The sequence below is a fragment of the Physcomitrium patens genome, chromosome 15 (genome assembly GCF_059467195.1).
Source record: "Physcomitrium patens ecotype Gransden chromosome 15, ASM5946719v1, whole genome shotgun sequence".
Classification (NCBI taxonomy): domain Eukaryota; kingdom Viridiplantae; phylum Streptophyta; class Bryopsida; order Funariales; family Funariaceae; genus Physcomitrium; species Physcomitrium patens.
In genome coordinates, this window is record NC_143424.1 from 1989125 (window position 1) to 2002153 (window position 13029).

At 29.6% G+C, this 13029-nt stretch overlaps 1 protein-coding gene across 2 annotated transcripts; it reads right to left on the reverse strand.

Annotated features, from left to right (window-relative positions):
• Positions 1 to 5453: 5453 nt before the first annotated feature.
• On the reverse strand, positions 5454 to 9330 carry LOC112292848 (putative mitochondrial protein ymf40). 2 transcript variants are annotated; one of them, XM_024541737.3, is made up of 3 exons: positions 9152 to 9330; positions 7049 to 8920; positions 5454 to 6398 (listed from the first exon to the last, which is right to left on the reverse strand). In XM_024541737.3, exon 2 carries the CDS (start codon positions 8916 to 8918, stop codon positions 7128 to 7130), a length of 1791 nt encoding a protein of 596 aa, XP_024397505.1. In that variant the 5' UTR covers positions 8919 to 8920; positions 9152 to 9330; the 3' UTR covers positions 5454 to 6398; positions 7049 to 7127. The 2 variants fall into 2 exon arrangements, with proteins under 2 accessions (XP_024397505.1, XP_024397504.1); XM_024541736.3 differs by having other exon boundaries at positions 7038 to 8920.
• Between the last annotated feature and the right edge of the window lie 3699 nt (positions 9331 to 13029).

Sequence of the window (13029 nt, forward strand, 5' to 3'; positions counted from 1 at the left end):
AGGTTCTTTCTTAACCTAGCCGCTACCTACAAATCCTAGCTGCCACCTACAAATCACCATAATAACTTCCTTATAATTTTTTGCTGCATTTTGATCACTAGCAACTTACCTAAGATAATACCTTTTACTAAGTAACTTACTTCAACAAAAACATACATAATTCTTAAGGTCACAAAATAGGGGCATTAGCACGATGAAGTTAGGAGATGATTTGAAAATAATGGCTTGAGAATAATAAGGATAGGAGGCATTTAAAGTGTCAAAGCTAAGAGATGATTTGGGAGATAATATTCAAAGTACATTGTGACAAACAAGAAAGAAATGAGCTTATTTTTCAAGTAAAGGTAAGATTGAAATGATGTAGGAGAAAGATGTTATACTTATCACAAAAAGTTCAATAATTATAAGAAGTAGGAACATGATAGTGTCAATGATATGTAAGTTTTATAATAAGTATGAATTTTATTTTATAAATTTTTGTTTTTCATTAACAAAGGATCTTGCTTTGGATACATTAATATTAAGTGAATTCAAAAGAAGTGATAAAATTAAAGTTATGATTGTCAAAAAACAACAGAATAGAATGATCTAATTATAAAAATGATAAAATTAGAGAATATTTTTATAAATTATAATTTTATAAATATATATAACAAAAAGTGACAATATTTATTTATAGAGTTACGAAATATAATAGCATCTTATAAAACATGTTCTAAAACAAGTATTTACAAAATTTATTAAAATAATATGAATCTGTTTATTCAAAAATTAAAACTAAAAAAATATATATATTTATAGTAGATCTATTAATAATCATAAAATTAATAGAAAGTTCCATATTTTAAATTTGAATACAAAACAAATATTCACAAGACTAGAGACAGTTTGACTTTTTTCACTATACATACGTCAATGAAAAACCATGTGATATTTTCTTTACAAGTATTAGGTTTGCAAGATAAATGTATAAGGTGTAGAACTCTTATCCAGCTACTTTCCAAATTCCAAGTTATTTGATAAATTGATGAGGCTTAAAATATGTCAAATACTATATGTAAAGAAACTCCAATTTTTTTATAAACAAATAAATGATTAAGAGGGTCTTAATGGCATTTATTTATTTATTTGATTCCTAAGTATAAAAGTTACATAAATTTATATTCAAATAACATTCTAAAATAGTTTTGGATGTAACTTCTATGTCTAATTATATCACTAATCATTAGGAATTATTTCTAAGGTCATGGTATCAAATATTTTATATTTTATTATTTGATAAAAAAAAAAAAAAAAAAAGATTCAAAAATCTTAAAGATTAATATTTTCATTTTTATGTCTTGATGTTGAAGACTTTGACAACCTAAATAATTGATTTAATAATTATACAAATAAAATTTATAAAAATAAATAAATTAATTAATATACATAAAATAATACAAAAATAGAAAAAAATTATAACTATTATTATTTTTTTATATCAAATTTTTATTATAAACAATGATCAATTTTTATTTTTATTTTATTTTTTCCAAAAAAATGACAAGAACTATATTTGGTGCATTTCAAAGATTCTTACCTGGGTTCTACATGCATTTACTAATATTATATCTCCACTAATATATAAGATATTTTAGTTTGTAAAAATATTCTTATGTTATTTAAATATTTTAAATTTTAAATTATTTTCTATTATCTATTCTAACAAAAATATTTATTTATTTATTTGTTTACTTATATAAAGAAAGAAATATCAAAAATTAGATTGCAAAAAATTATAAAGTTGGATTAGAAATGGTCCAAGTCTTTAGTATTCTTATTATTCACAAAATCAATCACTCTTAATATTATATCACAAGATAAAGACCAAATTACTAACTTTAAATAAGTAAAAAATTGAATGATGATAATAATTGAATCTTAAATTATTAATTTTGTAATGTTACTATATTCTAATTGTTTTAGAAGTGAAACATATAAATGAATCAATAAGTCAAAACATAATCATAAATTTAATAAAATTTAGAAAGTTCTAAAACATATTGATTGTCTTGTATAATTCTTAAATTTGTTGAACATATAATAGTTTTTATCTTTTTTAAATCTATGTAAAGAAAAATATTTATAATACCACCATATAAAATCTCTAATTAAGTTGTATAAAATATACATGTGTTCATCTATCTAATTATATAATCTTCAATTTTTAAACCTTTTGTAAACAAAGAAAGAAAAAAGAAAAAAATACTTATGCTTTGTATTGTTTCAATTTTTTAATAAATATTTGTAGTTTTTTATTTATAAAAAAATAAAAAGAGAATTGATACACAAAAGATAATTTATGTGTAAAAGTAGCCAGATTATTTTGAATTGGATTGTAGATTAATCTAAATTACAATTAAGTCATTTAAAAAGTTAATTTCACAATTATTAGAACAATTACAGAAAAAGAAAAGAAAAAAGAAAAAAGAAAAAAAATCTAATCTACAATACACCTTTATAATTCTTCTATTACTTTTGAATGTAACTAGTTATTGGTCTATTATGGATTAATAAAAAAAATGATATCCTTTTCTTTGCTTAGATACATTAAACCAAAAAGAATAATATCATTCATATTTACCTACTTGCTTTTAGATTCCACTTTCACCATATATCAATTTATCTAACATACTTTCTTTAAAACATATTAATTTTATTTATAATTTTTCCTTGTCATTTTTTTATATCTTTGTTTTTTTTATGATTTTTACTTAATTTTTGCCTAATAAGTGAACAAGTTCAAAATCCAAGTACTTGTTGTATATTAAATAAAATAAAATAAACAAACCTTGTGCATTTCATATTACCAATTGTAGATATGCAAGAATTGTATCAAAGATGCATATACACGTAATGTTTCAGACATGTTTTATGTACAAAAAAATGATTGTTTGTTGTAACTTCTCTAAAATTGCTTACAATTTGCAGAAGTTTTTCAAAAGCATATAGATATGATTAATAATTGATAGATGAACTAATTTCATGTGTGTGTACATGTATACTCACATCATATTATTATCTATTTTGGATTTTTTGTTGCTATATATATATATATATATATATATGTGTGTGTGTGTGTGTTACATTGCTTGAAAAAATATATTTGAATCATATTTGAAACAATAAGAGTGTTAAATATATAACCTAAATTAGATTTGGTTACACAAACTTGAATAGGAGTCATAAAAATAGTCATGGAATATAAATAGGTTATGATATATATATATATATATATATATATATATATACTGGTTTCTTACTAATAAAAATAAATAGTTATTATAATAATATTTCTTTTTGTGATTGTAATTTTAATTACCCTGATCACATTTATAATTAAACCTGTAGTTAAATTTATAAAATAGAATTTATTGAATATGTTTAATGTGTTAACTATAAATACCACTGTAAAATAATTTTATGTTTATCAAATTTTAATATTGGAATAGAATGATAATGATAAAACAATAATTATAAGAAAATTTAAAAGTATTAAAATTTAACAACTAATCTGTCACTTAACATGTATATATGTATGTATATATATATATTTATATTTAAAGATTATTCTATGTTTGTTTTTATCATTGTCACTATCTTATGACAAAAACTGAATCTCTAAGAAAAATTTGAAATTATCAAATACAAGCTATAGATGATTTTATGTTAAAATTTTGAAATTTTACAGTACAGAAAATAGTATTTCAAGAGAAACACTTTTTTCTTTATATTATTATTATTATTATTATTATTTTTAATTAGTGTTATTGATTTATCACAAAAAAAAAATATAAGTTAGATGACTTCATTTCAAGTAAAAGTTGCAAGTACATTTTAAAATTTATATAATGTTATATATATACAACTAAAATAATTTAAGAATTATGTATAAAAATATATATATTAAAGTAATAACAATACTTGGCATGATTCCAAAAATAAAATGTTAACAATAATAGCGGACAGTAATATTGATTTTTATATATATATATATATATATATATATATATACATATTTTTGAAAGTATATATATCATATATCGAATTGATACATTATAATCCTTTTAGTTACGTTTTGTTTCTTTTAATATTTTGGCTACCAGAGAACAACATAAGATAAAAAAAATCAATACATTTTTAAAGTTCTTTATTTATTTACAAATAATTTGTAACATCATAATCAAAAAACTTTAATAAAAATATTTGAAGATGTTCAAACACTGCTAGTATAAGATATTATTGTGAAGTTCAAAAAAATAACAAAATATTCGAATATTACTATCATTTTAATTTTCTTGCACAGCTTACTATTTTATGTAAAAAATTAACATTTCAAACATTTAGGTAAAGTTTTAAGATTCTTCGCAATTACATTATCTACATCATGATATGTCTTCAACCTATCATTTTTATTGTTGATGCTTACAGTTTACTTGAAAACACATATTTTTGAGTCATGATTTTACAGGGACTTGGGGGTTTTGTATAGTGATAAAGTCTCACGGAAATAGTTGCAGATTGTTTGTTTTGCTAGTTCTGTTGGAAAAGGAATAATGCAATAAATAGTGAATTACCGAACTTCACATTCACACAGTCAAGTGGTTAGATATTACACAACTAGAAAGAAGTTTGCTAGATTTGCTGAACATTTGAAGGTACTACAGAAGGCGAATTTCCACCCTGTTGCAAAATATTTCTTTGGGTCATGTAGTAAAGGACAAGTAAAAGGGTTTGGGTTGTGGCGCCTTGTCAGTTTGTGCATTGCAGTGCCCACTTTGAATCAAACGTAACACCTATATCTGCACATACTAAACTGTACAAAAGAAAGGCCAGTGATGAGGACCGGTCCAAAAGCGAAGTAAAATGACCAAGCCAAGAATAGTTAGGGCTGATGTCCCACCTATTAATGCCGGTTTGAGTACCACGGACCGTTGCCTACAATAGATCCCATACCATGCAGTTACTTGTCTGTCAACTTACAAAAGGCATTCTATACACTTCGTGAGCAAGTTGTTAGCTGGCAAAGCATGTGTAATACATTGATTGGATGAGGCGAGTTGGGTGACAGTAGGACTTTCAAGCCTGAGGTTGACCATTGAGTCTCAGGGTACTCATCACCTGGTTAGTGGGTAGCAGGAAAACTAGCTGTGCTTACCCCATTCCAGGCTAGAATCAGTACAATGCCTTGAATGCTATCGATTCACACTTCAGCCTCCTTTGAAGAAAACAGAACGTGGCGCAATCAGGAGCTGTTGCCACATTCAGAAGCCTCCCGTTACTGGTGCCAGCTACCATGTCCGGGTGACCCAGTCAGATCACACATCATGCTACCTGGACATCAATGCATGGATTTGAAACCCTTACCAATCGCAGGTACAATGGTTTTCACAAGATTACAAGCCAACAGACGCTGAGAAGAATCCGCCAGTTTGTACTCCATATACCCGAATGTACATTGAAGAGAACAAGTACGGAGTTGTGAAATGAGCTAACAGCGTTGAGGAAGCATCGCCAAAGACAGACTGCACCTACTCAGTCGAAAACCATGACCAGATTAAGGAGAGATCTTCACAATTCGAGGTTGAATTCTACGGTATCGACTAGCTTTTAGATATTGAGACCTTGAACTGATGCAAGCCAGATGGAAGGTTTCGACAACGATCCTTGATGAAACTGACGTTGAATAGGTTGCAGGGAGAATCTGCACTAACTATTTGTTAGAATCGGAGGAGAAAGGAGCGGCAAAAGTGACATTAAGAGGAAAAAAAATTGCTCGTAAGTGTCCTACTTAATTCAAGAGGACATGGCCTTGGAGCTGGTGCCACCACGGGATACTCGGAAGCAATCACCGAAGGAGCTTATGACTCCAGAGCAGCATCTGCAACGAGAACTAATTATTCATCGGGTTCAATCGAAGGCACCGATCAATTAACGGAACTGATCATTGGAGTGCATTCCTCGAAAGTGGATTCCAATTGCCCATATCGACTGCTCCGGTGGATCGGTGGAGCGCGGAAATTCCACAGGATGAAAGAGTATTCCGGAGCTGATCTTGGCCTTCGAAAGCCCAGCCCAGGCTATGGCACCATAAGCTACACCTTCATTGAAGAGACCATCACAGCTCCGGAAAAGAAACACCACAGATTCTTCCGCTTGTAAATCAGGGGCTGGTCCATCGGATATGCTCATCTAGGTACTGTAACTACCTGAATCATATGCCAAAGATGGTGAAGTCAATACATCCCACAGTGGAACACCCGTTGGGTTTAGTTTCTGCGCACGTCATCTAACACCAACTTCGACACTTTGCGTACCCCATATGTGATAGTAGGTAAACGTCAGGATTGTGCCAACATCTGCAATCAAAATATGAAATGAGAGACGTGAGAATGACAAAAAATGTAAAGAAGTTGGTGAATATAGAAGGAAGAAAAAAATGATTTCAAATATTATTGAAGCTACTTTAGGACGAAAAAAATATTTTCAAATTCTAAGTGACCTCTCGATACGATTTCATCCCTGATTATAACCATTATTCCAATTCTTCGTGTCCAGTTGTGGACCCTTTCGACATGGGGGTTGTGTCAATATTTAGTTAACTTCCAGATTCGAGTAATTATATTTTGAAAAAGAGACTGTAATGTGACCTTCAGATACCAAAATACATTGATAATCAACAGAGTATGATGGTTTATTTGGCGACTGCCGCTAATGGAAGGAAAATCACACAACTAGGATCAGTTAGTGCCTACATGAATTGTTTACATGGACTTCATGCTTGTTATGTGAATTTTCTTCATTCATTACATTGATGTTGACAAACAAACTGTACTCAAAACTTAAGATTACTTGTTTGAAGTAAATTTATATCAGGAAATGACCACAGGTGCCGTGCCAAAGCATGAAGGTATATCGAAAATATTCATCAAGATACCCATATCGAATACTGAACCTCTAACCTGATGACAAAACACGGACGTGTAAAAAGCACTCACCAAGTACAGACCTTGCTGATTCCAACGGTGGCAAAACGAACTGATCATCCAGAGTGAATAGTGGACCAATACTCGGGCAGAATGGAAAGGCTACACGTCCAAATCTTCAAAGTCAGGCTGTGACGTCTTTGCCAAGCTTTTCTCAAGACTAGCAAGCACTTTATGGTAACTGTCTACCTCCTCCTGTGGGAAAAGGCCTTGTCGCAGAGCTGCTGAAATAAAAACTTGTAGTACATCTTGAGCACTCTCTCGCCACAGCAGGCTATCTTCCTCAGGCATAGACAGCAACTGTTGCGTAGCTACTTCAAAAGTGCGTTTCTTGGCCCCATCCTTACCTAGCTCACGACGCCACTTTTCAAATGCAATGGTCCAGCATTTGAGAACTACATTCCGGCACTCCCTAGTCCAACGATCCTCCAGTTGCTGCTTGACTCTCATAGTTTGCGCTCGCTTTCTTGCTAGCGCTCTGGTTAAGGAAGAGCTGACCTCGGGTACCTCCTTAGGATCAAGAACACGGATAAATGCACCCAAAAAGAGTGTTCTATCAGAAACTGCATGAGCAAGGCGAGTGTTTTCTGAATCCACCTGAAGCTGCAGATTGGATTGAAGGAACGTCATTAGTCTCTTCATGATTTTGGACGCCGTGGCCTTGCTTCCAGAAAGACCGAGAAGAAAATCATCCCCGAATCTTACATATTGCACTCTAGTGAAATTGGGATCTTTGTAGTTGTTGCGACTGATTGCCAGTTTCCTTGCCATGGCCAAGCGATGCTGCTTCTCACGCCTCATCTGTTCAGCATTACCCCCTAACCTAGCCAGTGTCCTCTTGTCAAAATTCATTAGCCTGCTGTATGCGGGATTTATGCTACGTTTTCTGGCCTCTGTGTTCCACTCTTTCTTGATCACCTCAACCTCTTCGTCAAGTTTCTGAAAATATATGTTGCTCAAGATGGAAGAAAGGATTCCCCCTTCCTCAATTTTATTTTGTCCCAACCCTATTATTCCTGCATTGAACATTTGAAACAACGTATCGAGAAATCGCTTGTCCTCTATCTTCTCCGAGAGGATGTTCTTCAGCCTTTTTTGATTTGTATCCTCATAGCTCTTCTCGACATGAAAATCCATAAACCATGACGTCCCCCTCCAACCATACTTCACTGACTCGAGTGCTGTATGTTTGCAAAAGTGCACATGAGGGGAAAACGATGTAGAATATATCTTCTCTAAAGCAGCCCTAAAAGCCTCCAGTATAATCTGGTCCTTGGGACTGACAATCCTAATTGACCTCATCTTCTCATTCTGGCCAAGTACAGGGATATTGACAAGTCTCACCGGTCTAAACGCATACGTCCCTGCCCGCAACTCATCGGCGGTTTTCTCGCACCATCTCCAATCAATGCTCTCATGAGACCGAAAGATGATTTTTCCATATTTCTGTTTTATGCTTTCGAAAGCGGATGCTAAAGCCTCAGGGCTAGCAATTGACTCGATAACCTTCCGATACAATCCATCCGCATGCGGTTTTAACCTCGAAATCACACTCCATTCCCCAGTCGAACCTACATCCAAATTACTAAACGTCTCATGAGCTTCGTCATTTTCTACTTCTTCGCCAGAGGACTCGTCACTCTCATCCTCGACTCCTTCCAAGTATCTCACAATATCCAAGGCATCATTTACCGCTCCTCTCACCGTGACCCTGCAATGATCCATTCCACTAACAGGATGCAATCCTCCCTGCGCCTTCCCCTCCAATCTCGTGGTGATCTTCCATCCCCAGTCACTCACGATCCGCCCTCTCCTGTCCACCCACCTCGTCTTCCCGACATGAACCCCGCAACCGGCAGTTCGCATCAGGATTTTCAAGTACCGAAACGCCATACCTGCACCACCCAAAAGAATCCAGACCAGCCCTTCATCCTTCCAGCACCTAACCCTTAAACCCTACTTAGACGAAACCATCCTCATATCAACAAAACCCAAAAAAACAACAAAAAAATTCTGCATTTCGTTTCGTGCAATTCAACTCTAATGTAAAAGCAAAACCACCCTACAACTCTTCCAGAATTCTACGTTTATCACTAGAAAAAACACATCGAAAAATAGCTCGTCACCTGACCGCTCCAATTTCAACTGGGATTCAGTTGGCAGTTAGCTGTTGTTGCACAGTTCCTATGAAGCATGTGAACTAAATCTGTTTCAACAATGCCGCGTTACGGAATCCTGATGCTCCCACGACTACATCCGGAAGCCAGAGAATCGTAACTCTACTCTCAAATTCACTGTGAATTCCACTTTGCTCGATAGTTGTTCATAGAACGACTGTAACCCTAACCCTGACCCTAACCCTAATTCTAAAAATGTTTGTTATGACAATCCACATGTTGTACACCCTACATTTTGGGCCCCTTGCTTCAAGATCATCACAAAGATCAAATTCACTGTATCATAATTCAAATGCTTAAACCGAATAATTTTGGGTGATTGATATTTGGTGTATGGAAACTATATGAATATTTTGAAAGCTGTTTGTCTCCAATTGTGCTTCCCTTTAGCATATCATAGATGTAAATTTGATATGATGGTCATAATTTACATGGTATTTTTTTATCTTCATGGATTGTTGTCAATTTTTTATATAAAATGGTAGTAGTAAAAATAAAAATAAAGTATCATCTTAAATACGAGACTTCAAATGAAACATTCAAAAATTATGTATATTTTTGTGATACAAAGTAATATTTATCTTATTTTACTTTTATTTATGATGTTAAAGAAATGTAAAAAACATTGTCTAATTGTAGATTAAACATAAGGTTGTAGACTTATAGGATGTAAATGTTTCTCACAAAACAAAACAAATGAATGAATATATCAAATCATATACATTTTAAAATATATATATGTAGTTTTAAAAAACATCATAAAAAGTATTATAAAACTTTGTTAATTAAAATATTGTGTATTGATAACAAATTAATGTTTATAATTTGGTTGCTTATGTCAATTTAAAAGACAAAAACCTTTAGATTATATCAAGTGTATCTTATATGTTGGAATAATAACTTTCTATTTACACATATAAAAATAAACAAAGTCAAAATTGCAAAACTTTCAAAACAAATCCATGTACAAAGATTCTGAAATCTTTTAATAGAAGTATATTCTTCATTGCTAAATTAACAATACATATTTGTGTCGAGTTCTACAAAGTCCTCTCATGCAAATGGATAGATTGAGTTAAAATCATTAAGAAAATAAATCATTGAGAAAATATTTAGTCAACTGATAAGTTCACAAATTATCAATTTTCACATTTGGCTTTGATGTTTTTAATAGTACTTAATTGTAATTTCGAAATAATTAAACTGATCGTTTTATATTTAATCAAAATCCCTCTTTACAAAATATTAATAACAGTAACAAGGTGAATTTTTATATATATATATATATATATGTGTGTGTGTGTGTGTGTGTGAGAGAGATTCAATTGTAATTATTAATGATTTTTATTGATGTATCATCATTAAATTAATTTTTTTATTTTTGTTATTTAAAAAATTGGTTTGAAAATTTGAATTAGTGAGATAATATTTAAAGTTGCTCTAAGGCATAATAATTTTATTTACATAATCATAAAATAACAAAATGAAAATACACTGTTGTATTTGATATATATATATCTATATATATAGATTGGGATCCATTATTTTAAGGCCTGTATTTTGGAATCTGTAATAATAATAATAATAATAAAATAAAACACACACACGCTTACATGATTTTATTTGAAAAAAAAAAAACATTTATAATATAAATCAATTGAAATGCCTAATTGTCATAAAATGCAATGTGTTGATATTACTGTTTCTTAAGATTGTTTCAAAAATAAATTCTATTGTGTGTTAATGAAATTTATATTTGAAAAAACCTTTATGACAACATATTTGTTTCAAAAAAGTGTATTTGTGTGTGGGTGAATGAATATATACATAGATATTGCATTTATAAAATCTAAACAATGATTTGTAATGTTACAACAAGTCATTATAATTGCAATAGTAAAACAAAGAAAAAAAATTGTGGCAACTCTTAATATTCAATTTTTATATTTTAAAACAAAGTGATATTTCAAAGAAATAATAAAATATATTAATTTCTAAACATATATATATTTCAAAGTATTTAAAAACTTATAACCATAAGATTAACATAGTTGCAGTTTAAGTCTTTTTCCAACACACTTTCACAATTACATGTATAAGTCTAGACTTCTTTAAAATCATTTTTTTGTTATTATTATTATTATTTTGTATGGGCGTGTGTGTTTTTTCTTTTTCTGCTTTGATTATTGTTTTGCATGGTATACATATTTGTGTAATTTTTGGTTACATTGTTTTGTGGTTTATCATTGTGTTATGTATTAGTATACATCAATGAGTTGTTTGAACATATTACTCCCAAAGTAAAACAAAGGTCTCCAATGTTGATTTAAAGTATCAAAGTATATAATATAAATCAATAAAATACTATTATAAACATAAAATTGAAAAGAATAAAATATATGTTTAAATGAGTCATTTTATTGGCCAAAATATTAATTTCTCTTCATCACTCAATTTGTAATAAATTAAAATAAATTAAAATTACACATGGGAATCAAAATTTCGAAACAATACTAACTATTGGTCAACACATAAAACATTTCAGTATGTAACATTGATCAACTTATCATGAAAACATATATCAAGATAAATATGTGTATTTAATTACAACAGAGACAAATAATTATTAATTACAAAAAAAAAAAAAGGGATCCACAAGAATTATTTTTTGAGAGGCATTTTGTGTAATCTCTTTAAGACATGTACATGATATTTCATGTCACACGGACAAATTTTATGACAACATAGGTACATATTTTCTTTTGATATGAAAGACATATAATTTATGTTAAATTAAGTAAATATAAATCTTAAAACCACAAGTTTATACAAATATGAAGTTTATCAAAATTTTATAATTAATGTTTACTTTTAAAAAAACTAAAAACATGATTGAAGACCTATTTTTGAGTATGCATTGTTTTATTTTGTATTATGAAGATAAAACTACTATTGAACTAAGATAATGTAACATGTATTATTTAATAATGCACATATTTAATAACTTTTTTAAAAATCTAGATGAATTTTTTTGCATGATAGATTAATACAATACCACCACTTGGGATGTAAATCGTATTTTAAAATTTTGGCCACTAATAATATCACAAGGATATACTTTTTAGTAAATATATATTTAAAAATATGTCAATTTTAGTAAGTTAAAATTGTTAAAACATACAAAAGTATTGTTAAAAAATGATTGTTTATTTTTAAAAGATTTTTATTATAAAAGAAACAAACCTTGTCGTAGATAGAAAATAATAATACAATGTTATTGCAAAGATTGTGAAAAAATTATATGTTATTCAATGACTATGTTGAAATTTTCTTGTTCAAGAAATTTTCCAAACATTTCAAAATATTCTTTGCAATTTATATTTATATTAATATTTTTTTTTCTTTCAATTGAACCAATAAAGTATTGGTTGAAATTTAATCAATCAAGGAATTGATTCAAGTTTAAAAATCACTTTTTATTGATTAGAATTGAGTCAATTAGGGAATTTTTGAGGAGACATACCAATTCTTTTGAATTCTTAATTTTTGCAAATGAGATTTTTTAGTTTGGTATGATTAAAGCATGCATATGAATTAAATCTTCTTGATTAAATTGTTTTGTATTATTGTTTACTATATATGAATATATATATATATATATATATATACCCAATAGGTCAGTTACTAGAATATTCACAATATAGATTCTATTTACTTAATAATAGAATTAAAATATGGAGGTTTGGTAACAACTTCAATTTATTTTATTTTTTACTGCTCATTAGCAAATTACATGTGTTTTAATCTTTCAACTTAAAATCTCATCA